This window comes from Canis lupus, chromosome 1, assembly GCF_011100685.1.
Source record: "Canis lupus familiaris isolate Mischka breed German Shepherd chromosome 1, alternate assembly UU_Cfam_GSD_1.0, whole genome shotgun sequence".
NCBI classification, from domain to species: domain Eukaryota; kingdom Metazoa; phylum Chordata; class Mammalia; order Carnivora; family Canidae; genus Canis; species Canis lupus.
Window position 1 is genome coordinate 120,167,606 of NC_049222.1, and position 27,954 is coordinate 120,195,559.

Below are 27,954 nucleotides of genomic sequence, written 5' to 3' on the forward strand. Positions count from 1 at the left end.
CAGTCCGCGGCTCCGGGCCCGCGCCGGCCCGAGTAGGAAGCGCCGTGCGCCGCCCGCGCCCCTCCCCGGCAGGGCGGGCTCCGCGATTGCTCGGCGCGCACGTCACTCAGGGCGAGGCCGGCCGCTCATTGGGCCTTCCGGGGGCGGCTCCGCCCAGCGGCGGAGTAAAGAGGTGGGCGGCGGAGCGGCCCGCGGTGCTGGGGCGGTGGGCGCCGAGGTCCGCGCGGGCCCGGGAGGCGTCGCCGCCGCCGCCGCGCAGAGCAGCAGGCGGTGGAGCTATGTAGCCTTCTAGTAAGTGTCGTCCCTCCCGTTGGGCCCGCGCCTGCCTCCCCGCGGGACGGTCGCCTCGGGGCCTAGAGGCCGGGCGGGGCCCCCGAGCGGGGGAGGGGCTGTCTGCGCCCCGAGGGGGGCGGCTGCCCCGGGCACCCCCAGCCCGCTCCGCCCCGCCCGCGCTCCGTCTGCTGCCGGGTGGGGGCGGCTGACCCCCCGCGAGCAGCGCGGGCCCCGGGCGCGGCGTCCTGGGAGCCCGGCTGGGGGGGTGGGGGGTCCGCAGCCCGGGCCCCGCGGCTCCCCGGGGTGGTGGAGGCGCAGCGCGGGGAGGGAATCCCTGCCTGTCAGCCTCCGGAGGGGCCCTGCTCTAGGTCGGGCTGGGTAAAAATTACTCCGGGAAAACTTAAAGCAGCGGAGATGTTCCGGGCCCTGCGTGTGTTCAGCGCTTTCCGTCGAGCATGGACCCCCCCCTCCCCCCGCCCCGCCCCGGGCGCGGGAGCCAGGCGGGGCCCCTGGAGACGCTGGGGACTTGGGCGCCGACCCGGGAGCAAATGATGCGCCTTCAGCGGGGATTTAGGACACGCGGGGAAGGAGGGGCTGGGGAGACTGGGGGGACTGCTGGTTTGCCGCTAGCTGGGGTTCTCCCAAGTTTACGGGTTTCATGGAGGAGAGGCCCCTATTTTGGGTAGCTCACCCTCCCACCACCAGCCCCAGAGAAGAGCAGGGGGCCCAGTGGGGTACTAGCGTTTTGAGTCCGCCTTCCCCAGCATGGTGTTGGGGTGGACCAGAAGACCCAGACCCCACCGGGCCCCAGGGCTCCCCCCCCCACCCCCCGCCACCCCTCACTCAGAGCTCTTGTCCTTTAATCTATAGATTTGAGGCCAGGGCTTGGACACTCCAGGCCTGGGCCATGCTCCACTGTGGAGGGGCTTATGGGGGCCTTGGCAGGGGAAGAGCAGTTTTCAAGACGAAATGGATAGAAGGAGGGAGAACCCATCACTTTGGGGAGCTTTAGGGGACAGCAGAGGGAGATGAGGCTGCAGAGATGGGTGGAAGGCCAGAAGGAGAGGCCCTTAATGGCAGGAAGAGAAATTGAGAGTTCGTGTAGCAGGGAGTGAAGGGAAAGTCCTGGAAGAATATAGTAGCCCACCCCCCACTCCCCACCCCGTCCTTTAGTCCACGGAGGATGTGTCCCCAAGACCCCCAGGGGATGTTGGAAACCTTGGATAGTACCAAACCCTGCAGTCCATTTTTCCCCTGTATCTACATAGCTATAAGTTTGATATATAAAATACGCATCGTAAGCGATTAACAAAAATAACGAAGTAGAACAATTGTTAACAATATGCTGTGATAAAGGTTATGTCAAGGTGGTGTCTCTCTCTCTCTCTCTCAGAATATCTTAATTGTACTGGGCTCACCCATCTTGTGATGCTGTGAGATGGTAAAATGCCTCCGTAATGAGATGAAGTGAAAAGACCGAAACAGGTATTGTGATGTAGTGTTAGCTACTATTGACTTTCTGACGATATGTCGGGACGAGGGTCAGTCTGTTTCCAGACCCCGGTTGACCACAGGGACCTGAAACTGGAAAGCAAAACTGAGGCTCAAGGGGGACTGCTGCCCTATAGTAGACCTCAGTGTTGGAAAGATCACTTTGTCGTCTTTTACGTGGACCGTGAAAGGGAGAGGCAGAGGCCTCTGAAGGAGAAGTGCAGGATGGGAGCAGGGACAGATATTTCTGACGAGCCTCAGTGGCGGGAAAGCAGTTGGGGCTCTGAAGCTGAGTAGATCCCTCGAGTGAGTTCTGCACGCCTGGGCTTGCCACCAGGAATCATGCTGCCCGGCAGCATCACTGGGAGAGCAAGCGGTCCGGGCTGCCTAGGGCCTGGGGTCAAGGTCTTGATTGTGTCTCCTTGTGGATCTTGGGACGATTGTTGCCCTCATGAGGACAAGTACTGGGTCTTTGTTACTCACACATCTGTGCACTGTTAGTGTTTCTGTGGGGCTCTCCCTTTGTTTATGAATTGCCAGGGTTCTCGGTGTCCAGCAACTTGATCCTCTCCTAGAGGAGCAGAGGAATGTGACCCTGTGATGATAGATACCGGACCTAGAAAGGATTCAGACCCAAAACCAGCCCCTCCACGTGCGAGAGACACTGAGAAGTGGCCTTTGGAGCTCCTGCCCTTCTGGTCGAGATTCTGGCAAGAAAGTGGGTGCTGGTGGCACTGCCTGCAACTCCAGGAGCAGGGTGATGAGTGGCATCCTCGGGTTGTTGGGTTCCTCCACACCCTCCTGCTCCCTTAGTGGTCACGCCCCTCTACCAGCTCTGGGGCCTTCTTTCCCTGCACTACTCACCACATTCCAGCTGTCACTGTGTTTAGCCAGTTCTGCGTGTATTGTTTGCTTCTGGTTTTTTGCAAGCGCCTGCGTGGCTGCCTGGGGCCAGCGTCTCACCCTCCCCTGGATGAGGATATCCAGGTTCTGTGAGAGATGACCCCTCCCTGGGAGCTTGAGCTTCCTCTAATACCCCACTATCATTTTGCTCAAGTGGACAAACAGTTACAGCATGCCCACAGTGAGCCAGGGGGCCAGGCACAGACTGGATGCTTTGAAGAGCTTTGAGAAAAATATGGCTAGGATCCCTAGATGATACAGTCCAGGACATAAGGGACTGTAATATCATACTGTACGTCACCCAGTTGTTTCCCGTTGCTGTTAAACATAGATGATTAGAAAGTTTTCCCTTTTTGCCTTTTCCGTCTGCATCACAAATTAAACTAGTTGGAGACTATTGCTCATCATTTGAAAAATAGGCCTGGTCTGGGTCTTTGGTGAGGTCCCTGATCAAAGGATGGGAGCAGCTATAGCGGTGAGATTTTAGCTGGGAGTTTATCTCTGGGAGGCAAGGCACAGACTTTGCTGTGTTGGATTCTGCTGAGCCAGGCTGCCACGGTCACCAGACGGTCCCTGACCACCCAGCCTCATCTGGGCTGGTGGGACGGTTGTAGACCACAAAACCACAAGTGTACACACCACCTCTTGAAATGTCCGGTACTAGTTTGGGACCTTGCCTGGCTCTCCTGTTCATGAGTAAGCTCAGATAACTCACGTTCAGCGGTATTTGGTATCTTCTGGCTAACTTCAATGGATTTGCTGTAAATCATCCTATCAATTTGAGCTTAGGCAGGGGTGGAATTTTTTTTTTTTTCAAAAAGGAGTTTTATAAGAGGATTTGCTCATCTTTCCAGTTTTATAAGGAAGGGTCAGTTTACTCTGCATGTTATTTTCTTTTCTTTTTTTTTTTTTTTAAAAGAGATTATTTATTTATTTATTCATGAGAGAGACAGAGAGAGAGAGGCAGAGACACAGGCAGAGGGAGAAGTAGGCTCCATGCAGGGAGCCCGACCTGGGACTCAATCCTGGGACTCCAAGATCACGCCCTGGGCCAGAGGCAGGCGCTAAACCGCTGAGCCACCCAGGGATCCCTGCATGTTATTTTCAAATATAAAATGAGGACACCTGGGTAGCCCAGTTGGTTAAGCGTCTGCCTTTTGGCTCAGGCCAGGATCACAGGGTCCTGGGATCCAGTCCCACATTGGGCTCCCTCTCCCGCTACACAGACACACACACACACACACACAGTCTCTCTCTCTCTCTGAGAAATAAAATCTTTAAAAAATATATAAAACTAATTCTTGCAACTAGATTTGTGAAGATGTTAACCTATTTTAAGCATTTACCCCCTATATAAGAATTCCATTCTGGCATTAAGCACCAGATTGTATTAGATTAGCATATGTTTTAAAACACTGCGACCAAAAGGTTGAGAATAGTATTGGACAGAGCTCCTAGAAACCCTTCCCCGCCCCCCCCCCCCCCCCCCCCCCCCCCCCCGGATGGAGGGTTCAGTCATCGGCAACCAGGAGGAATGATGTCCAGGAGAAAACAGATGACTTGGGACTGAAACACAGCAAGCTCTGTCCCACTCACAGCAGTGCTTGCTCCCAGTCTTGCGTGTTTCATGCTCTTGAACTGAATGCTTTGATGTGGCATTTAGGGGCCTCCCCTTGCCTTACTGTCCCTCTCTGACCAGCACTGACTGGACTCATCTAGTCAAAAAAATTTACTCTTGGGTTTTCTGTGCCCACAGGAACCTGTTCCTGCTTCTTGAACCTTTGCCTTGCTCTGGTCCCTGCCAGGGATGCCTCCCCGCCCTCCCCTGCTCCTCCCTTCTCTGTCCGGTCCTTACCTGTCCCAGCACTGCTCTGGGTTTGTTTTACTCTGCTGATGCACATTCCTTGCCTCCCAGCTAGGTTGCTACCTCCTGCATCCGAGCCCACCCTTGCCACCTCTGTCTCGGGTGCAGAGATGTGGGAGCTTCGCTGGCATCTCGTCTGAGGAGCAGAAGGAGCATCGCTTCCCAGCTTCATTCCGACCGCGTGGCATCCTGCCTCTCATGCGGTTTCTGTCCAAGGTGTCTTTACTTTTGCACGCTGTTCTGTAGAACCAGTTGTGTCAGAAATCAGGGAGAATTTTGTTTTCTTATGACTGTGTCCCAACAAAATCGCATTATCGAGTTGTTCTGGTAGGGACTTCTAGAAGGATTATTTGGGCTCCAGGAATAATTGAATTCAACAAGACAAATACCTGAATTGTTACAGAGCTGTCTCTGGGGTCCAGGAAGGGATTATATGTAGCCTTTTTCATGCTAGACTCTTCCCCTAAGAGGATTTGCAGGGAGCTCAAGGGCCTCCTTCAGGCAGTCCCCAGAGGGCCTGCAGCAGAGACAGTTCTGGCTGGACCAGACCGAGGGAATTCAATGTACGGCCCATGTGACTGTCTGTCATGGTGACTTTTCCTTTGGGGGAAATGAAGTGTGGGATCTGTACATCTGTGGCTCGTGAAATAACCCTTAGTCCAGGCATGTTTGTTTTACACGATGGGTGTCGTGGTTAAAGGGGTGGCTGTTAGAATAAATTCTGACATCTGTGTGACTTCAAGTTGGCCAAGTGAGCCTCAGTTTCTTCATCTGCAGCATATGGGGCTAATGATACCAATAGTGAGCATTAGTTATATAGTTGGTTGCCTATAGTTATCACAAACATTAAAGTGAGATGAGGATGAATAGAAGTGATCACAGTCCCTGAATCAAAGATACTCTCAAACAGTGGCTGTTTTTATCATCGGCCATTAACAGAAAGAATTCATAATGTGCTTATGTGTGTTGTCCTGGCATCTTCCCAAGAAGGCATTTTGGAATGTTGTTACATAGCAAGGAAGTAATTCAGTTTTTCATTCATATTTCATTTAGGTCATAACAATGATAAATTTACTTGATGCCCTTTAAGAGTTGCTAATTTTCTCTTTTTAAAATGTTTATTGGGATCCCTGGGTGGCGCAGCGGTTTGGCGCCTGCCTTTGGCCCAGGGCGCGATCCTGGAGACCCGGGATCGAATCCCACGTCGGGCTCCCGGTGCATGGAGCCTGCTTCTCCCTCTGCCTGTGTCTCTGCCTCTCTCTCTCTCTCTGTGACTATCATAAATAAATAAAAATTAAAAAAAAAAATAAAAAAAATAAAATGTTTATTATTTATTTACTTATTTTAGAGGAAGAGAGAGGGCAAGCATGGGGGGAATGAGTGGGGCAGAGGGAGAAAGAAACTCAGGTAGCTTCCTGAGTGCAGAGCCTGATTGATGCAGGGCTTGATCTCACGACCCTGAGATCTCGACCCTCAAATTGCAACCTGAGCCAAAACCCAGAGGCGATGCTCAATGGACTGTGCCATAGAGGAGCCCCAACTAATTTTCTCTTTTTTAAAGAAGAGGTCTCTGGCTCAAACTCAGAATATTTCACAGTCAGGAGTATCTAGCACATTTTTAAATAATGTTCATTGTTTTTGTAACTTTTTTAAAAGACTTTATTTTTATTTGAGAGAGAGCGCACGTGCATGAGTGGGGTAAGGAGCAGAGGGAGAGAGAAGCAGACTCCCTGCTGAGCAGGGAGTCCAACACGGGGCTCATTCCTAGGACGCGGGGATCATGATCTGAGCAGAAGGCAGATGCTTAACTGATAGGGCCACCCAGGTGCCCCGTCTTTGTAAATTTTTTTTTAAAGATTTACTTATTTATTCATTCATTCATTCATTCATTCATGAATGATAGATATATAGAGAGAAAGAGAGAGGCACAGGAGGAGGGAGAAGCAGGCTCCATGCCGGGAGCCCAATGCGGGACTTGATCCCGGGACTCCAGGACCATGCCCTGGGCCTAAGGCAGGTGCCAAACTGCTTCAAGTTGGCCAAGGAATCCCCCTGTCTTTGTAATTTTTAAGATTATCTTTTTTTTATAGGGGTATACTGTTTTTATTTCTAAACAATGGTGGCATTAAAATTTTTTTCATTATTAATTTGTTTTAGAGAGAGAGAGAGAGCACACACAAGTGGGGAGAGAGGGAGAATTCCAAGCAGATTCTGTGCTGAGCCCAACATGGGGCTTGATCTCACAACCCCGAGATCAGGACCTGAGTGGAAATCAAGAGTCAGATGCTCAACCACCTGAGCCACCCAGGCACCCTGGAGCATAGTGTTTGTATATTTCAAGTTGTAATATGTGTTTATTTTTTTATTTTATTTTATTTTTAAAGATTTTATTTATTTACTCATAGAGACAGAGAGAGAGAGGCAGAGACACAGGCAGAGGGAGAAGCAGGCCCCATGCAGAGAGCCTGACATGGGACTCCATCCAGGGTCTCCAGGATCACGCCCTGGGCTGCAGGCGGCGCCAAACCACTGTGCCACCAGGGCTACCCTGAGAGTACGTGTTTAAAGGAATATGTCAAACACTAACAGTGGAGCCTTTATATACAATTATGCAGATTATTCATTTGCATAGGTGCCCTGCCCGGGAGAGTGAGATGTTGGCAGTACAACGTCTCACTGATGTTGGGGCTGATAAGTGGACTGTGAGCTACTTACCAAGCCATGTGCCCTGGCATAGGACTCTTGTACCCACTGGGAAGATGGGGTGCCTTTTTCTGTTTCTCACAAAGATACCCATGTAGGCCAGCAATAAGTGGTGGGACGTTGGTATGCTGTATGGCAAAAACACTGGAAGCAGCATGTAAATGGGAACAAAAAGACTTATCTGTAAAACAGATAAGCATGTAAAACAAAAAGACTTATCTGTTTGTACTTTTATTGCACCACTTGAGATGGAGGCTCATATTCTTTTTCTATGCCCATTTTCCATATTCCTCCCTGGTAGCTCAGTGAAATTAAAATTATGTATAGTAAATGGAGCAGACCAGGGGCAATGGAAGCCCCATTCACAATAGGAGAAAAATCTGTACAGAATATACAAATACTGTTTAATAAAAGTTGTGCATTATCTATGATCTTTATGGAGAAAATTTAATTGGAAGACATAGAAGAATACATACATGGAAAGACATACCATGTCCGTGGATGAGATTCATTATTATAAAAATATTGACTCTCCAGTCCGTAAACTTAGTGCGTTTCTAATAAAAAATCCCAACAGAATTTTTCATGGTCAGTTTTTGATGAGCTGGTTATAATTTATGTGGTATTGCAAAAATTAGGACTAAGTAGACAATTTTTGAGAACAAGGGGGAGGCCTTTCTTTATGAGATATCAAGGCTTACTATGAAGCTGCAGTCATGTAAACTAATGTGGTCTAGCCCAGCTGTGTTCAATTTAATATCCACCAGCCATATGTGACTTTTAAGCACTTGAATGTGGTTAGTATTAATTGAAAGGTTAATGTAAAGTACATGCCACATTTTGAAGATATATTTTTTAAAGATTTTATTTATTCATTAGAGACCCAGAGACATAGGTAGAGGGAGAAGCAGGCTCCGCGCAGGGATTTGATGGCGGGACTCGACCCAGGACCTGGGATCATGCCCTGAGCCAAAGGCAGATGCTCAACCACTGAGCCACCCAGGTGTCCTCAAATTTTGAAGACTTGGTAGACCAAAAAAGAATGTAAAATGTGTCATTAATAACTTTAAAATATTTATCATGTGTTAAAAATATGGTATTTTGGATATATTAGGATAAATTTATTATTAAAATCAATTTCACCTGTTTCGTTTCTCATGTGGCTACTAGAAAATTTTAAATTACATATTTGATTATGCATAGCATATATGGATTACATTTCTCATATATCTGTTGGATGGCCCTGGTCTAGACTATTGAGATAGAGCAGAGCTCAAAAACAGGCCAAACATATGTGGGAACTTGGAGTATAGCAAAAGGTAGCATTAGTGGCCAGTGTGAAAGGGATAGACTACTCAAAAAATGATAATGCGACAATTGGCTAATGCTGTGGACTAAATGTTCGTGCCCCCTGCCTGTTCATATGTTGAAGTCCTAATCCTTTTTTTTTTTTTTTTTTATTCATTTATGATAGTCACAGAGAGAGAGAGAGAGAGGGGGGCAGAGACATAGGCAGAGGGAGAAGCAGGCTCCATGCACCGGGAGCCCGATGTGGGATTCGATCCCGGGTCTCCAGGATTGCGCCCTGGGCCAAAGGCAGGCACCAAACCACTGCGCCACCCAGGGATCCTGAAGTCCTAATCCTTAATGTGATAGTATTTGGGGGTGGCGGGTTGGGATCCAATTGGGATTAGATTAAGTCATGCGAGTGGGGCCCTCAAGATGGAATTAATGCCCTTATAAAAAGAGGAAAAGACAGGAGAACTCTGCCCCGTGAGGACACAGTGAGGCAGTGGCAGGCTACAGTCTAGGCACTGGGCCCTCGTCAAGAACCAGATCTGCGAGCACCTTGATTTTGGGCTTCCAGCCTCCAGAACTATGAGAAATACACGTAAGCCACTGAGTCTGTGGTATTTTGTGATAGTAGCCCAAACAGCCCATCGTAGCTTTACCATATGGGAAAAAAATTAACTTAAGATGCCTAATTTATTGATGTATGTATATGTAAAGATATATGTATGTATAAACAAAGATATATTGAAGAGCTAAAAGTGAAAAATCTTAAGATTCTTAGGAATTATAGGGACTATATTTATGGTCTTGGAGTTGATGTGGTTTCAGTAGTCTTTGCTGCATAATAAACCAACCCAAAACTTAGTGACCTAGATGGTCACAACTTATTATTTCCTACTATTCATGGGCTGGCCGAGTCGTTCTCTACCTGGTCTCACTTGGACTCACTCACGTGGCTGCATTCAGCTGGCAGGCAGGCTCTGCTCACTGGGCCTCTCTTCCTCCCATGGTCCTTCATCCCACGGGCTTCATCATAGCATGGTGATCTCAGGGTGCCAAGAAGAATGGTTGTGGAATCTGTAGCCTCTTGGAGCTGACCCAGAAATGCCAGAACATCAATTCTGTCTGTTGGTTGGTTACAGCAAGCACAGGGCTGCCTCAGAATCAAGGAAATGGACTCCATCTTCTGAAAGGGGGAATGGTGAAGTCACTTTTCAGAAAGGTACACCAGATGATAGGATTTTCCTAAGATCCGAAAAGCACTGACCATGAAGGCGAGGGCTAACAAGGTCAGCTATATTAAAAATCAAACACTTCAAAAAAAAAAAAAATAAAAAATAAAAATCAAACACTTCTATTTCTGAAACACCTATTTGAAAAAATGAAGAGACAAGTCATGGATTGGGAGACGATATTTGCAACACCTTTTAGTCTCCAGATACATGAAGAACTATAAATCATCAGAGAAAGGCCAACAACCCACTTGAAAAATGGGCAAAAGACATGATAAAGTAATTTATACAGAACAAGGAAATGTTCGGTTTCTTTAGATAAATGAGAGATTAAAACAGCAAAATACTGTTTTATCCTTACAAACTGGCAGAAATGAGATAATAGGAGGAAACTAAGAAGCGTTGGCTAGTGCGTGGTGTGAGGAAGGGGTGTCCTCATGTTCTTTCCATGGAGGTAGAAAGCAGCCCAGTGTTGTCAGTCTCCGGTGGTGGTGGAGGTGGATGCACCCTGCAGGGCCTTTCCTGGGGACGTTCCTAGATAATGTGCTCGGGGTGTGTACATAAGGGTGTAAGCGAGCTCATGCCAGTATTGTGGATGATACTGAAAACGTGGAAGCAATGTAAATATAGGCTATCAGGTAACAAACTGTCGTGTTCACTTAAAAGAATGCCATACAGCAGACATCAGTGAATGAACAAGGGCTGTAGGAATCAGCATGGCTAGAATTTGAGAACACATTGATGGGAAAAGGTATGTCCCAGGACACTGGTAGTGTGAAACCATTTATGTAAAATTTGAAGCTCCTACGACAGTATTTTATATTACTTACGAATACACGTGTATTAAAGCAATAGAAACGTGAGCAAGAAGGATACACAAGCTCAGGATAGTGGTTGGCTCTGAAAGGGAAGGACAGAATGAAATCAGAGAGGGGCATGGGGGGGTTCCAGTCTATTCTTTTTTTAAATTTTTTTTTATTTTAGAGAGAGTGTGAGCAGGGAAGGAGCAAAGGGAGAGGGAGACAATCTCCAGCAGACTCTGCACTTGAGCACAGAGCCCGATGCAGGGCTGGATCCCAGGACCCCCGAGATCATGATGACCTGAGCTGAAACCAAGAGCTGGACGCTTAACTGACTAATCCACCCAAGCAACCCTCCAACTCTATTCTGATGTACCTTATTTCTTAAAAGAAAATCTGAAGCAAATATGGCAAAGTATTAAGATTGGGTAGTTCTGAGTGGCAGATTTCATTATTCCTCTGTATTTCTCTATGTGCTTAAAATATTTTATTAAAAATCTATGCATGTCTTTAAAATATAATCCTGGTCACATAGGATGTTCTAAAAATAGCTATTTTTACTCTTTGCTATGATTTGGAGTTTGACAAGGTTTTTTTTTTTAAGATTGTATTTATTTGAGAGAAAGCAAGATGGGGGAGAGAGAGAGTACAAGCACGCATGAGTGGCGGGGAGGATGAGAGGGAGAGAGAAGCAGGCTCCCTGCTGAGCAGGGAGCCCCATGTGGGCTCAATCCCAGGACCCTGGGATCATGACCTGAGCCAAAGGCAGATGCTCAACCATTGAGGCACCCAGGCATCCCCACCCTGGTGTCCCTTAAGGTTTTCTGAACATAATTTCTGCAATTAACCAATAGAAAGGTCATCTTGGATTTGGGGGTTGTCTGATATTTCTTACAGGCTAGAATAATACGTGTCAGAGACGCTTTTTAGAAATCGCTGGATCAGGACTTTTTGTGTGTTACATAAATCTGAAAGTGTTCATTTACTGCTCTTTCTCCCCTTGTCCCAGGAGACTCTCTCTGCCCCATCTGAAGTCCATATGGCTCTGTATGATGAAGATCTCCTGAAAAATCCTTTCTATCTGGCTCTTCAAAAGTGGCGTCCTGACTTATGCAACAAGGTGGCCCAGATCCATGGCATCGTAAGTGCATCGATCCTGAGGGTGGACCGGCTCCGTTAGGTGCGGACAGAGCAGTGTTGATAAGGCCAGAAATACGGTAGACTTTGCCTACGTTTAGAGGGAGTCAGTTACAGACCTGCTGAGTATAACGAGCCCCAGACCGTGGTCTGTGCTAGAATGAGCAGAGACGGACCGCCACGAGCTGCCTCCTCCACGAAGCCTCCTGGCCCTGCACCAGCCTCGAGTGTAGTCCTTTCTCTGTTGACACTGATCTCACGGTGTTCATCTGTTTCTCTTTCCACGTTGACCGTGAGGGCTTGTGTGGGGGGCACAGAAAGCCGATTTCCCTCAGGGCATCATGGGCCCTTCTCTGTGACGTGTGTGCTCACTCACATGGAATAAGGGAACATGCCACACACTCGTATGTTGCCTTGAAGGGCATTTCCTAAAGGGGAAGAACCAGTGGAATAATGGAGGCACCCAGGTTGCAGGACGAGGGAGGCACATGAGAGAAACGACAGTGGGGCATCTGCTGCCTGCAGGGGGGCAGGCCCTCCTGGCCCTCCCCTCCAGGTGTGCCTCCTTTTATGTGTTGTCCTCATGCCATGCTCCTGCGGTTGTGGCCGAGGGTTTGGTCTAGAGAAGCCAGCGTAGCTTGCTTCACTTTGGGGTGCGCGCTGCCTTGTCGGGCACTGGCGCTGACGTTCACTTTACCCCCTCTGTCCCGCTGCCACCACAAGTCTGCTTCCCCAAGTTCCTTCCAGTTTTTCGGATTGGTTTTGTGATTCGCATGTTTTTCCCAGAATTACTTTACTTTGGTTTTTAGAAGTCATAAAGGTCATTGTGTGTGTGTGTGTCTCCATGTGTACACATATATACGTATATACGTGTGTATGTATATATACATAAGATAGAGAATAGAGCTGTTTCCAAGAAGAAAATAAAAATCGTATAAAGTTCACAGAGACATTATCATCTGTTCATTTCCTAGGAGTTATTAAATGCTACCCTGCTGGGCAGGGTCCCACATTTGCTGCTGAGGGTTCAGCCCAAAACGGGAAGAAACGTCACCATCTTTTTTACCTTTATAGAGCCTTGGATTCTATTGAGAGAAATGGTCATGCTCTGGGCAAATACGTACTAATTAACGGTTTTGGGACATGTCGCAGAGAAATAGCACATCACACAAAGCAATCATGGTAACTGACCGAATTTGGGAACTATTTCCTCCCTTTGTTCTATAATATTTTTTAAAATGCTGTCTGGGCAAGAGCAAGCTATGTGTAACTTTCTCTTGCTCTTTAAGAATCCCACCCTGTGGCGCCCCGTGGCTCAGTCAGTTAAGCCTCCAACTCTTGATTTTCAGGTCAGGTCATGATCTCAGGGTCGTGAGATCGAGCCCCGCTTCAGGCTCCGCACTGGGCACGGAGCCTGGGAAAGATTCTCTCCCCCCTCCCCACTCCCACCCCTACCCCCTTGGCTCATTCTCTCTCTCTCTCCCCAAAACAAAAAGAAGGCCACGTGTGAATGCTCTGTGAGACCTGTCCGTCTTGCTCACCGCTATGTTGCCCGCACTTAGCACGGTTCCTCTTACGAGGTGGATGTTTTCCCAGCTGCAAATAGTGGAATCCCACTCAGGCTTACTTTAGCAAAAAAGGAAATGTGGTGTAAGAACTTTGGTGTCTTGGTCACCTTCCTTTTGGAAGCTGTCATCGGAATTCCCGGTAGTGTCCTAGGTCCTCCTGAGATCTGCAGGGTCCATGAGGAGCTGCCCGGAGCCCACGCTTGGCAACACTGACTTTGTGGCCGTCAGTAGATGGGAGAATCAGTGAGGCCGACTTCCCCGCATGAGTCCCAGGGGGAAGGAGCTAGCTGCTGCTGCCCGGCCCAGTCAGGTATTGATGGCTGGCTCCTGGCCCTCCTGGCCGTAGGATGGGCGCTCCGGTTCATCCTGGTCTAGTCCACAGTAGTGCTCCATCCACGTCTGTTGGGGGACTGAGAAAGAACATGCGAGCCACCTCTGGAAGAGTGCTCATCAGCTGTTTCTGCCACCACCAAGGGATCGCTGTCACCTCAGCAGGTGGATGCTGAATTTCTTTCCTTGGGGCCTGGCCATCAGGCCAAGTTTGGTGCCCTTGAATCAGCCATGGGGATCAGAGTCATTCATTGGGCCCTAAGACCCTGTGAAATCATCACTTTTACACGTGTGTGTCTCTCCCCTCCAGGGTTAACTGCCCCTCACACCTCTCCCTGAAGCCCTGCTCACTGGCCCCCTCATCCTCATGTGACAGAGGTGCAGCTCGACTGCTCCCTCCGCCTGCCCCATCCCCCACTGAGTGTGACTTCCTTCCAAATCCTCCCTTTGATTGGGATGCCTCTGCATCCGGCCAGCACCTCCTGCAGTCACCTGCTCTCTAACTGGATAGGGAAAGCTCCTTCTCCCCCGTGTTCCCCAGATTCTCACCACAGAGGCCTGCGACACCCCCGCACTGCTACTAATAGTCACTCCTGTTCTCTTTAATTAGCATCCAGCTAATTACACACTGTGGTATCTTGAGAGTGGGCTGGGCAGGCCTGCTGCCTCTCTGGGGCTCTTATCCATGAGGTGTCAGGAGAACGTCCTCCAGGATTCCCAGGTGGATTGAGGAGGGGTCCATTTGCCTAAAGGAGAAACAAAAATTACAAAAGGGAGATTAAATTTGTTCCTCCCTTATTGTGACCTTTTTTTTTCCTTTAAGATTTATTCATTTTATTAGGGCAAGAGAGAGCTGAGTATGGTGGTAGGGGGGTGCAGAGAGGGAGAGAGAGAAGCTCAAGCAGACTCCTCGCTGAGGATGGAGCCCAACATAGGGCTCGATCCCACAACCCTGAGATCATGACCTGAGCCAAAACCAAGAGTCGGACACTCAACTGCACCATCCAGATGCTCCTATTGTGATGTTATAATTATGGGGTATGTAGGCTTTTGAGGGCTAGCCTGGGAACCTGTCGGCGTGTCTCCCAAGTTCCAAAGAACTGACTTTCAAGTAAAATACCTAGACAGGCCAGCCAAGGACACTGAGGTTCATAGTCTAGTTCTTAGGATTCATTTAGCACAGATCTAGCCAACAAACATTCATTGAGCACCATGACGTACCTACCGGGCACCGTGCTGGGTTTCCAGGATTGCATAGGTGAGCAGGGAACACAGCAGGGCTTTGGGGAATTCCAGAAGCTGGCTGTCGGTAGCTCAGAAGAATGAGTGTCGGGACAGAAGTCGCCCTAACGCTGCCTGGGGAGGAGTCAGGGGGGACCCTAGAGTAGTGTCACTAATGCTGATTCTTGCTTTTATCCTACTATGATTTCTTTAATTGCTATTACTTAAAAATTCTTTATAAAAGGGCTAGAATAGGGGCACCTGGGTGGCTCAGTGTTTGAGCGTCTGCCTTTGGCTCAGGTTGTGATCCCGGGGTCCTGGATCGAGTCCCACATCAGGCTCCTTGCAGACAGCCTGCTTCTCTCTCTGCCTGTGTCTCTGCCTGTCTCTCTGTCTCTCATGAATAAATAAATAAAATCTTTAAAAAAAAATAAAGGGCTAGAATAAAAAGTTTTGTTAAGCTTAAGAATAAGCAGGTCCCTGACTTATGGTCAACTCGGAGACTCTGAACTCGGTGTTGTCCACGTAGGCTGTGACGTCCGTGGCATCTGAAGTCTGAAGCTCCATCTTAGGAGAGCCCTGAAGGCACTTGGACTTGACCCCGCCTCCCGTGGGCAGCTTCCCAGCTGCTGCACGTCCCCAGCCCCCAGCGGCTGGCCTCCTCACCCTCCCTCCCAGCCCGAGAGCCCAGCTGCCGGCTTCTGCCTGCAACAAAACGCTCCGGGCGGCATTGTCTGCCTGAAAACTAGGGGGTCCCTGATACTGGAGGACCCCTGTTCACTCAGCAAACATTGATGGGGCACCTACCGTATGTCGAATGCTGAGGCTGGTAATGGGGACACATGCAGCAGGAGCCAGTTGTGCTTTATTTAAGTTAGGGAGGCAGGCAAGGCATACATCAACAGGTAAATAGAGTTTAATCGGTTTCCTGGGATGAGGTTCTCCGAAGTGCCTCAGCGGTTCTTGGTCTCACACGGGACTGTGTGACTCCATCCATAGAGCATGCGTGGGACTCCCTGAGTTTGGGCGTTAAACACCCCCCGGGGGACGCCTGGGTGGCTCAGCGGTTGAGCGTCTGTCTTGGGCTCAGGGTGTGACCCCGGGGTCCTGGGATCAAGTCCTGCATCGGGCTCCTTGCATGGAGCCTGCTTCTCCCTCTGCCTGTGTCTCTGCCTCTGTCTGTGTGTCGCTCATGAATAAATAAATAAAATATTTTAAAAATAAATACCTCCCAGGTGTGGGTCATGGGCATTCCCTTACCCATGCCCAGACCTCAGGTCCCCGGGCTCTTCTTTCTGTGCTCCCGGAGGCCATGAGGAGGTTTTTCCTCAATTCAGGCTAATGCCTGACGGCCCACCTTTTCTTTCTTTCTTTTATCTTTATTTTTTCCCTTTTTTTCATCAAGTTTCACTTTTATTAAAATTTGAAATTATTTTTAAACAATTTTTTAAAAATTAATCTCTTTGCCCAACATGGGGCTCAGACCACACCCTGAGATCGAGTTACGTGCTCTAGTGACTGAGCTTAATTTCAAACATACGATAAAAGTAAGAAGAATAGTATAATGAGTCCCATGCTCCTGTCACCCAGCTTCAGCCGTGGTCAGTTCAGTGGCCCTGTCACATGTCATTTCTGCCCGCCTCTTGCTCTCCACCCTTGGCCACTGGATTATCTTCTTTTTTTTATTTTAAAGATTTATTTTTATTTATTTATGATAGACATAAGAGAGAGAGAGAGGCAGAGACACAGGCAGAGGGAGAAGCAGGCTCCATGCAGGAAGCCCGACGTGGGACTCGATCCCAGGACTCCAGGATCATGCCCTGGGCTGAAGGCAGGCGCTAAACCGCTGAGCCACCCAGGGATCCCCGGTCACTGGATTATCTTGAAGCAAATCCCAGAAAATTATGTCAGGTGGTCCTGCGGCTTCATCTGTAGGTGTTTAGGAATGTGGCTTTAGATGGCAGGGCCTCTTCAAAAACGTAACCGCAACGCCCGTTATCACAGTGATTCTTCAGTATTGCCAACTCCCCTGTCCCCGTTCACATTTCCCATGTGGTCTAGTAATTGCCTGTCTCACAGTGGGTTGGTTGGGATCAGGACCCAGGGGAGAGCCACAGGTCACGCTGGGATCGATGAGGGAGTCTGTCCTTCCTCCTCACTGTGGGGCACAGAGGGGTGCAGAGGGGCACAGAGGCGTGCGTACCCCGTGTGTAAGGCAGGCTCAGTGTTGACGTCCGTGTGGCCTGGTGAAACCGTCTCCCCTGTCTTCTCCCCGCTTTTCCATTTCCTCTTCCCCTTTCCTCGTTTTCTCCCTTTGTGCCTTTGCAGTTCATCCATCCGGGCGGGTCATCCCAGAGAGCTTCCCGTATCCTGGCCCCCGGCGGAGGGTCCCCTGTTCACGGCCTAGTAAATCCAGATGTTGATCCGAGTCTGTCTCAGTTGTTTGAGGAGAGGCCAGACCACTTGGTCCACGGGGCGGCCTCCTTCCCTCCACAAGTGCCTCCTGCTGTGAGAGGAGAGGCTGAGCTGCTCCTTCTCCCCGGCCCGAGGAGGCCCCGGGTGACAGTGGCTCTCCGGGCTGTGGGGTCTCGCGGGGTCTCTGCGGAGGGGACTCCAGCGGGCTCTGGGCTGAGGCCAGGACAGGGGTCAGGAAGTCTGCAGGAGTGTGAGTCAGGGCTGCACCCGCCACTCACCTGCTGCATGACCCTGGACAGGTTCCTTAGCTTCCTTGAGCCTCAGTTTCCTTGTCTGTACGATGTTGGTAGCCTGGAAGCCGTTTGCTTGGGGGATGGGGGTGAGGAGATGGGGCTCTGAGGGACGGCGCCACCTGGGCCCTCTTCCTTCTGAGTACACTTGAGTCCAAGAGGGTCCCCCAGCCGCCGCGCACAGAGACCACAGTTGACCTCTCAGGTGGGGCCTGCCCCAAAGAGAGTCTGGCACCCCGGCCTACCTTGGTGGTGGCCGCAGTCTGCCAGAGGAAGCCACGTTTCTGTGGTTCATATTACCAACTATGATCACAACTAGGATTAAAAAAAAAAGTAGGGCAGCCCTGGTGGCACAGCGGTTTAGCGCCACCTGCAGCCCAGGGCGTGATCCTGGAGACCCGGGATGGAGTCCCATGTCAGGCTCCCTACATGGAACCTGCTTCTCCCTCTGCCTGTGTCTCTGCCTCTCTCTCTCTCTCTCTCTCTCTCTCTCTCTCTCTCTCTCTCTCTCTCTCCCTCTGTGTCTCTATGAATAAATAAAATCTTAAAAATAAATAAATAATTAATTGATTAAAAAAAAGAAGAGAAAAGGGATCCCTGGGTGGTGCAGCGGTTTGGCGCCTGCCTTTGGCCCAGGACGTGATCCTGGAGACCCGGGATCGAATCCCACATCAGGCTCGCGGTGCATGGAGCCTGCTTCTCCCTCTGCCTGTGTCTCTGCCTCTCTCTCTCTCTCTCTCTCTGTGACTATCATAAATAAATAAAAATTAAAAAAAAAATTAAAAAAAAAAAAAAAAGGAAGAGAAAAAAGAGTGTCTTCAAGGTGCAGCGTTTCCCATTCCAGCAATGGGACTGCGTGTGGCTTTTCAGTTTCACCTTTCTCTTCTTTCCAAACTACCCTGTCTCCCTTGGGAGTCGTCCCCAGACCTGTTGAGAACAGAGTGGGGCACCTGGCGTTGGCTGGAGTGGGGGGACCCAGCGGGTGTGGGAACCAGCCTGGGGGCTGGGGCCGCCCGTCTGTCACCCCCCCCCCCCCGCGTCACGTGGTCCTGCCCTCCAGGAGGTGAAGCTGCGGGTGGCCCATCCTGTAGCCCTCCCCCCGCCTGTGTTTTCCAGGTCCTGGTGCCTTGCAAAGGAAGCTTGTCGAGCAGCGTTCAGTCCACTTGTCAGTTTGAATCTTATATTTTGATACCCGTGGAAGAACACTTTCAGACCTTGAATGGAAAGGTATGCATTCGGTCGTGGGCCAGCCAGGGTCCCTAACTAGGCCTCTGTCCTGGAGGAGGGAGGAAGGGGGGTGGGGAAGGCACAGGGCCGCTCTCCCTCCGGGTGGCTCTGGAACACCTCCTGAACCCAGTCCTTCAGTGACCAGTTTTACGTCTGTTCTCCCGAAAGCTCACCAGTTTCTTGGCCACAAATTGGACGGGGCATCAGTTTAAATTTTTTAGAAAACAGGGTTTTGAAGTCCTGTCGAACCTTCAGAAAGCCTCGGTAAAGTGCGAAGGACTCTCCTCTGCTCTTCCCCCACGGTGGTCAGGGTTAGCATCCTGGCCCCATTTGCTTGGTCATCCGTCTCTCTCCCCCGCACCCCCACGCGCTACCTGGCGCTGCCTTTTCCGAGCCTTTTTCAGGAAAAGAGTGGATTGCAGACACCACATCCCTTTATTCAAAAATGTGTGTTTCCTGCATGACCACAGCAGGGCGACCACACTCAGGAAAGGCTCCATGAATAGGATGCTGCTCAACGTACTGTCCTCAGACGAATTGTGCTAATTATACAGATTATATACCCTTTCACAGAATTTGATTTTTTTTTTCTTTTTCGATCCGGGATTGGGCAAGGCATTCAGTTGTTGGTCTTTTTAGTTTCCTTCGATTTGGCATGGTCCTGGGGCTGTCTTTGTGTTTCGGGACTTGGGCGGCTTGTTTTGCTTTGTGGCCTCTTCCTCAGCATGGGGTTCTCAGAGCTTGAGAGGGTGTTTTATCTTTCTCCGCGTGCTCAGCAGCAGGAGATGCAGGAAGGCAGTCTCTCTCATCCTCGCTGTGACCTTTGGGGTCCGCATTTTCTTACATAGTGGAGATGGATGGATTGGGGGGGGCTGGTCCTCAGTGGGGTTGGAGTGGGCCCAGGTGCCCGGTGTTGGCCCTTCAGCTCATGGGCCCCTTGGCAGGAGCAGAGACAGGACGCAGGGTGACTGATGTGCCAGCTTGGGTTGGGGCCCCGCCCCACACTGGTACTGTTGGCTTGCTCTCTTCGGGAAGAGGACTGAGGAGTCCAGCTTATCGTGTGGCCTGTCTGCCCGGGCACCGGGCTGGGGCCGGAATGCTGAATGTGGCTGGGACAGCAGCCTGTCACCCCGGCCCCTTGCAGTCCCGGGACATCCCAGGACAGCCTTCTTCCTTCCTCCTTTCCCGGAGGGTACAGGCTTTCTTCTGCCCTGAGGACCAGCTTAATGCTTCTCTGTCACAGTATTGAGAAAGCATCAGCCGCGGCTACAGGGCAAACAGAGAGGAAAAAAAATTTTTAGTATCAAAAAGCAAACTGGAAGAGTGTTCATGCTCCCTGCCTCCCAAACCCCCACTGGAGCGAAGGCGGGCAGGTGGGAAAAGGCGGCCAGGCCGAGCGGGGGATCAACAGTCACCCCCTGGCCACTGGTGCAGTGACGGCTCTCTTGTTCCAGGATGTCTTTATACAGGGAAACAGGATTAAATTAGGAGCTGGTTTCGCCTGTCTTCTCTCAGTGCCCATTCTCTTTGAAGAAACTTTCTACAATGAAAAAGAAGAAAGTTTCAGCATACTGTGTATAGCCCATCCTTTGGAAAAGAGAGAGAGTTCAGGTATTCTGGGAGAGAACTCCTTTCTCCTGATTTGGAGAATTGTGTGTGTCGACCTTTGCTCCTGACATGGTTGCTATAAATGTCCCATAAAATATTCAAGAGCCCTCTAGAAGCCTACGTAAGTAATGTTACAGTACTTCCCCCAGTACTGAATCAAAAAGTCATCTTGAGCAAAGACAGTGTGGCTGGGGGCTGCTGTGTACGGTTGCACAGGTTGGACATTACACAATTCCAGGAGGCAGCATTGATGTAGACCCGTGTGAATGTTGCCCCCTGGAGTTGTGCAGAGGGGTAGCCCTGGTTTTGGTACTGGGCCTCAGCTTTAGGGCTAGCTCTTACACCATTATTGCCCACCCAGCCCCAGTGCCTCTTTGAGAGCTCATTATTTTTAATAAGCAATAATTCTTCAGCTGTTCCAGGAAGTTGAGATGGCAGTGTGCTAAATGTACTCTGAGGCCTTTATTGCCAGGAACCAGTGCTTCTTCAGCAGAGCCTCATGGGTCATGCCCATGGTCTCAAATTGTTTTGTCCAAGGAAAAGGCTTCCAGGGGGCTGGGCTCTCTGGACTTCGAGCTGTCCTGTAACTAGGCTGCTCTTGGGCCGTATCTTGAAATAATTCCTGTCCTCTCCTGGAAGATGGGGCTCCAGACCCTGGCGGGGGGTGGGGGAGCAGGGCAACGGATGTGGAACTTCCCCCACTAGGAAACTGTGACGGCTTCAGCCAGCCTGACCCTCCGTCTCTTTTTCAGAAGAGCCTTCAACATCTTCCGATCCCTTTTCCCTGAAAACCATCGAAGACGTGAGAGAGTTTTTGGGAAGACACGCGGAGAGATTTGACAGGAGCATTGCCTCTTTCCAGCGAACCTTCAGGGAATGTGAAAGAAAGAGCCTCCGTCAGCACATAGTCAGTAGCTGCGTCTTGTTTTGCCAGGCGTGCCCTGTCTCAGGCCAATTCAAGAACAATCCAGAACTTCCACTGTTGGAAGTTTTGTTTAAATGTTTCTCTCTAACTATAAAAGTAGTGTAAGCCCCTGGAGAAACTTGAGCAGTGATTATTGTTACCATCTTAGTGTTAACCCCAAGGCAAATTTTTTCTCTTAACCCTTCATGCATTTACACTTAAAAAAATTACATAATTTGAGAAGCCTGTATTAGGACTTAAAGTTGTCACCCAGCAAACATTATCTAGTGAAATGTTCTCACTGTGGGACGTGTCACGCGTTCTGGGCTTTGTGTTGTGGCCTCGGATTACGGGAGTGACCTGCTTCTCCGCTCTGTCGTTGCGCAGGACTCGGTGAATGCTCTCTACACCAAATGCCTCCAGCAGCTTCTGAGGGACTCTCACCTGGTAAGCAGTAGGACTCTCAAAGGAGAGGACTGCAGTTTGCCCACATGCCAGTGCCAGCTCCTTAACGGTACCTTCTTGTCCTCCAGAAAATGCTTGCCAAGCAGGAGGCCCAGATGAATCTGCTGAAGCAGGCCGTGGAGGTAAGAGGGCAGGGCAGTGAGGGGAGAGAAGGCAGCGGTGCCGGGGCGGTGGGAGGAACCTCTCCCTGTCACCTCTGTGCACCTGGAACGGGGGATCTGTTCGTTGATTCCACAGATGTATGTCCAGCATGATATTTATGATCTGATCTTTAAGTACGTGGGGACCATGGAGGCGAGCGAGGTAGGTCCTAAATCACCATCAGCCTCGTTGGGAGCCTCATTCTAAGCTTTTCGAGAAACCTGAAGCTCTGTTAACATGTGTCGCTAGGATGCTGCCTTTAACAAAATCACAAGAAGCCTTCAAGATCTTCAGCAGAAAGACATTGGTGTGAAACCCGAGTGCAGGTAAGATTTGTGCTGCAGCGGCTTGGCGTCCTCAGAGGCTGGGGCTGCTCCTTCTGGAAACAGGGCTCTCAGCGGCAGGGACTGCACACAGACTTAGTTCATACTGAAGACCGGTGTGGTGACTTGTGACCAGAGACCAAGGACTGAGGTTGGCAGACGACTGTTCTGTGGCTGTCACCCTCCTGCACCTGCTGCCAGCATGTCAGCTGGGTGGGAGCTCCAGGGGAGGGGTCTTGCATAGCTGGTCCCTCGACAGGCACGCCGCTTGCTCGTCCAAGTGGGTCCTGCATGCAGACATCACTCCTCACCTGGAGTGATGGAGGCCTCCCGGAGAGGGACCTGCTTTTTTTTTTTTAATATATATTTTTTAAATTTATTTATTCATGAGAGAGAGAGAGAGAGAGAGGCAGAGGGAGAAGCAGGGTCCATGCAGGGAGCCCAATGCGGGACTCAATCTCAGGACTCCAGGACCACGCCCTGGGCCGAAGGCAGGCACTAAACCACTGAGCCACCCAGGGATCCCCCAGGGACCTGCTTTTGAATTAATTTATGTTTCTTTAGGCTCTAAAAATGTCTTAAGTGTTTATGTTTAAACTATTAATGCCTCTGAGCTCTCTTACTCGGGGGCTAAGGATTTTTTTCCCCCTAATTTTTTGGTGCAGCTGCAATACCATTTTGCATCATAAATGGAACATTCAAAGGGGTTGAGTTTTGCCATTGATTTGGTTCAGGTTGCTTCTTGAGTTTTTTTTAGGGAGGTGGAGAGTGGGAGAAGCAGGCTCCCTGCTGAGCAAGGAGCCCCATGCAGGCTCAGTCCCAGAACTCTGGGATCATGACCTGAGCCAAAGGCAGATGCCTAACTGACTGAGCCACCCGGGTGCCCCTGCTTTTGAGTTTCTATTTTTGTTTCTTACAGTTTGTCGTAAGGAGTGTTAATCTGCGGTATGCTATTAGATCAGGGGAGGAGGGACCTCACGCTGTGTGGTCTTAAGTTGTCACTTTCCAAATTATTTTACAGCTTCAACATACCTCGTGCAAAGAGAGAGCTGGCTCAGCTGAACAAATGCACCTCACCACAGCAGAAGTTGATTTGTTTGCGAAAGGTGGTGCAGCTCATCACACAGTCCCCCAGCCAGAGAGGTTTGTGCTCAGGGAAGGGCCCCAATGGTGGCGTAGACGCCTACGTCTGGATGCAAAAGTCTGTTAAGGAGCAGTTTGTGTTAAAGGATCACACAGATGGGGTGATGTGCCGCAGAGCATCCCAGCTTGAACGCCCCGGAGTCGGCTCTGATGCGTGGGTGCCTAGTAATAGCAGTGAGGGGGTAGGCCAGGCACCGTAAGGGTAAGAGAACAGTGGCCTCAGAAGTGAGCCGGGCTTCCCTTACCTGCATGGGCACCACACGGCCGATCTATAAACCCAAACCCAGGCGGCATAGGTTCTTTGAGAACCTGACTTTTCAGTAGCTTCAGGTTCACACGGTGACACTGTCCGCTCAGGTCTGAACTTGCCAAGATACAACAGTGTGTGTGATTGACTTTAAAGCTCCCGGTGTGTGTTCTGTTGAAGCTGTCATGCTGCCAGGGTGTGGGCGGGTGGCCCCATCAGGACATTCACTGCCATTTGTTTAGCCCAGCGCCAAGTTGCCCACAGCTTCCGCAGCCGTGTTCCAGGCTGAAGATGGTTGGTTGATAAAATTCTTTTGGCTAAAATTATAAAAACCTTTAATCTTAAAAAATGATGCAAGCTGGTGATGGTACATGCGGGTTCCACTGGTCGTTAGACCCTTCTTCCTAATCTTGTGTGTGTTTAAAACTTTCCATTGTAAGAAGTAAAGCAAAATAAGCTAAGAAAAAAGTCAAGGGGAGTCAGACCTGTGTGCGCAGATAGGGGGTGATCGTCACAGTGCGTTAAGTGAAACGAGAGGGAGTGTATATGTACACCTCTAGCGGCATTCCAGGAAAAGGGGGTGGCTACGTATCCATGTGCCCGGTGGTGAGTTCCTGGACTTCTCTGGAAGGTTAGGTGGGAAGTAACAGCAGTAGCCCCTGGGGGACGGTTGGACAGCGGGGATGGGAGAGAAGTCCCGGTTTGTTCCTTTGTGCTATTTGAATTATTAGACATGTGAATAGATCCCTTAAAATATCAAGGTGAAAAAAATGAGAACGAGCTAGATGTGAGCATCAGATTCTTGCAGTGTATAAAACGGAAATGATCTCAGGAGGAAGGAGGCTTTTCGCGGTGACTCTGGCACACCTTTGCCTCGTGTCCACCATTACTGCCTTGAACGGTCCTAGAAGGTGGCGAGGGGTAGTCCGCTTGGGATTTCCTTCTCTTGCGCATGTTTTGAGAATGGTAGGCATTCGTTTTCCCCACAAATGTTCAGGATACTGTAAAGGAAGTTGTGCAGGGGAACTCCTCCCGGATGCGTCGTCTTACTGGATTGTGGTTGGATGGTGGTGGGGAGCTGATACACCTGTTGGTCTCACGATGACTTGGAACATGTGTTTCCCCCCCTACAGTTAACTTGGAGACCATGTGTGCTGATGATCTGCTGTCGGTCCTGTTGTATTTGCTTGTGAAAACAGATATCCCTAATTGGTAATATTTTCTGTTAAAATACTTTTTCAAACTGGCAGCATTGTACCGGGGTGGTTTCAGTATAACTCCAGGAAATCGAGCGCCCCTTAGGAGTTCATTGTGGTGTCGGCCGTGCCTTCGTCCTGCAGAGGATGGCGGTCATTCCATCTACAGATGGGGAAACTGAGGCCCAGAGAGCTTATGTCTCTTGTTCTGGAACATGCAGCTAGTCAGTGACTGAGCGGGAAGCTGACTCCAGTTCTGTTTGACTCCAAAGCCCATCCTCTCCTGACAGGAACCTCTGGTTCACTTTACAATAATCAGCTTTTTAAAAACTAGTATGCTCCAGGAGAGGACCCGGTAGTTTTACTTACTTTCCTAATTGCACATGCTCTAGAGGTTAAGGGGGTAGCAGTCACAGCTCCCTGGAGCTAAGCAGCGCCTGTCACTCACGCCAGTGGTGCTGTTTCTGGAGAAGTGTTGTTAATTGGCTACACAACAGTGAAACTTTTTTCTTCCTTTTGTTAGGATGGCAAATTTGAGTTATATCAAGAACTTCAGATTTAGCAGCTCAGCAAAAGATGAATTGGGATATTGTCTGACCTCGATTGAGGCTGCGATTGAATATATTCGGCAAGGAAGCCTCTCCGTGAAGCCACCCGTAAGATCCCTCCTGCCCTGGCCTTTCTTTGTGGGCGTCAGGGCATGTTTGGTAGAGTTCTGAGGTTGGTGGGAGGGGAGAGGGTCTTTTTTTTTTTTTTAAGATTTTATTTATTTATTTTGAGAGAGAATGAGCACGAGTGGGGCAGGGGGTGGGTGGTCATGGACAGAGGGAGACGGAGAGGGAGAGGCAGGCTCCCTGCTGAGTGGAGAACCCGATGCTGGACTTGATTCCAGGACTCTGGGATCATGACCTGAGCTGAAGGCAGATGCTTAACCAACTGAGCCACTCGGGTGCCCCAGGGGAGGGGGATTCTTAGATGGTCTCCCAGGAACGGGGCCTCTGGCCTCTGCCACCTAAGGGCTGGGCGGCTTCGCAGACACCCAGCAGACTGAAACGCTGAGCACCCAGTTGGTTGTGAAAGTTGGCAGGACATGACCGGGAGTCGCACACTTAAAATCCTGCTTCTTTAGTCCTCGCCATTCTCAAAAGCACACAGGCAGAAGGGGCGAGCTAGAAACCCTCAGCGTGGATGTCTAGGCAAGAGATGAGATCATTAATATGTGCAGTTTTGGGACTCACTGGCCTTATTGCGATTTTCTTGGCGAGCTCTGCTGAGGGGAGGTGATTGTATTCTATGTGAAGCTGAGAATCTTAAACCAAGACTGCATGGCTGGCCGATTTCACCAGGTGGCAAAATGTGACAGTACGCACAGAAATCACAAAGCTGAGATTAATAAGATGAAGAGATTACTGTATTAACAAGCCTGAGGATTGAACATTCACTTGATCTTAATTTTCTGCTGATGTTAGAATCTCCGAAAGTAATGATAAGTTAAAGTATCTGGAAAAAACCACAGGCCAGGGATCCCTGGGTGGCGCAGCGGTTTAGCGCCTGCCTTTGGCCCAGGGCGCGATCCTGGAGACCCGGGATCGAATCCCACGTCGGGCTCCCGGTGCATGGAGCCTGCTTCTCCCTCTGCCTGTGTCTCTGCCTCTCTCTCTCTCTCTCTCTCTCTCACTGTGTGCCTATCATAAATAAATAAAATTAAAAACAAAACAAAACAAAACAAAACCACAGGCCTGTCCAGACAGGTGCGCTTGGGTGAAAGCAGTTCCCCTGAATTCAGTCATGGTGACAGTGTTATGTGCTTTCCCGTCTTTTTCCCACCTGGGTCTACGTCACATAATTTAAATTATGTTGTATATAGCGTTTTATATTATTTTCCCCCAAAAGAATAGGGGGTTGGTTTTTTTCTTCTTCTGATTGGGAGACTAGCGTTTGCAATATACTGTTGACCCTTGAACAACATGGGGGCTGACCCTGCACGTCGTTGAAAATCTGCATGTAACTTGTGACTCCCCCAAAACTTAACTACTAGGAGCCTCCTGGTGACCAGAAGCCTTACTGATAATATTAACAGTTGATTAGCACCTATTTCGTAGGTTATATGTATCATATACCGTATTCTTACAATAAAGTCAGCTGGAGAAAAAACATCATTAAGAAAATCAGAAGAGAACACATGTTTAGACACGTTTGTACTGTGTCTGTCGCCGTGTAAGTGGACCCGTGCAGGTCACACCTGTGTCATTCAAGGGCCAGCTGCCTCCTGTTACGGTGAAGACAGCAGATACCTCTCACGAACTCACTAGCTGGGGATGACTTGTTAAGTGTCTTGGTAGGTCTTTTTTCTGTGCCTATACAAGTGTTTTTTTTTTTTTTTAATAAAGAAGTTTTATTTATTTTAGAGAGACAAGAGAGTGTGCGTGCATGAACGGGGGCAGGAGCAGAGGGAGAGGGAGAGGGAAAGAATCTCAAGCAGACCCCATGCTGAGCACGGAGCCTGATGCCGGGCTGGACTCTGGGCTTGATCCCATGACCCCAAGATCATGACCTGAGCCAAAACCAAGAGTTGGGTGCCCCACCCACTGAGCCACCCAGGCACCACTGTACAATTGTGTGTGTGTGTGTGTGTTTTTTAAAAGATTGTACTCATTTGTTCATGAGAGAGAGGCAGAGACACAGGCAGAGGGAGAAGCAGACTCCCCTGCAGGGAGCCCAATGTGGGACTCGATCCTGGGACCCCAGGATCACGCCCTGGGCTGAAGGCAGACGCTCAACTGCTGAGGTTGCCCCTACAATTGTATTTTTTTAAAATTTGAGATTATGCTCCTCTTGTTGGCATGTAGGCTGATGGTCAGAATCGCCTGATGCCTCCTGATGGGGCTGGGGGTGTCCCTTGTCACCTGGAGGGAGGCTCTTCAGCCTCCTTGCTGCCCCAATAACCTCACAGTGGCCACCCCACTTGCTTACTTACTGTGGCATGTGGGCAGGAAGGCCAACATCTGAAGCCTTTGACTGGAGTGTGAGGAAGTGGCTGACCACACGGCACCAGTCGGCTTCACACACCCACCTGGACTTCAGACGACATCCCAAGAGGGGTTGGGGGAGTTGTTTTGTTTTTTTTCTTTTTGACTTACTTATTTCTAAAGATTTTATTTTTTTAAGATTTATTTATTT

General features: G+C 49.7%; 1 protein-coding gene across 12 annotated transcripts in view; it reads left to right on the plus strand.

The window, feature by feature from the left end:
- The first annotated feature begins 176 nt into the window (after window positions 1-176).
- Window positions 177-27,954, plus strand: part of ANKRD27 (ankyrin repeat domain 27) — a 53,701-nt gene continuing 25,923 nt past the window's right edge. For 3 of the 12 annotated variants that reach the window (XM_038529491.1, XM_038529494.1, XM_038529495.1), the window contains exons 1-15: window positions 177-291; window positions 1,667-1,758; window positions 2,305-2,521; window positions 4,587-4,747; window positions 11,569-11,700; window positions 18,637-18,747; window positions 20,202-20,358; window positions 21,108-21,262; window positions 21,647-21,706; window positions 21,793-21,846; window positions 21,962-22,027; window positions 22,115-22,191; window positions 23,210-23,331; window positions 24,712-24,790; window positions 25,298-25,430. In XM_038529491.1, the coding sequence (XP_038385419.1) occupies window positions 2,365-2,521; window positions 4,587-4,747; window positions 11,569-11,700; window positions 18,637-18,747; window positions 20,202-20,358; window positions 21,108-21,262; window positions 21,647-21,706; window positions 21,793-21,846; window positions 21,962-22,027; window positions 22,115-22,191; window positions 23,210-23,331; window positions 24,712-24,790; window positions 25,298-25,430 (1,464 nt within the window). In that variant the 5' untranslated portion in view covers window positions 177-291; window positions 1,667-1,758; window positions 2,305-2,364. Of the gene's footprint in view, window positions 292-1,666; window positions 1,759-2,304; window positions 2,522-4,582; window positions 4,748-11,568; window positions 11,701-18,636; window positions 18,748-20,201; window positions 20,359-21,107; window positions 21,263-21,646; window positions 21,707-21,792; window positions 21,847-21,961; window positions 22,028-22,114; window positions 22,192-23,209; window positions 23,332-24,711; window positions 24,791-25,297; window positions 25,431-27,954 lie in introns of those variants that run through there. The other 9 variants (XM_038529492.1, XM_038529496.1, XM_038529493.1 and 6 more) reach the window with 9 other exon arrangements.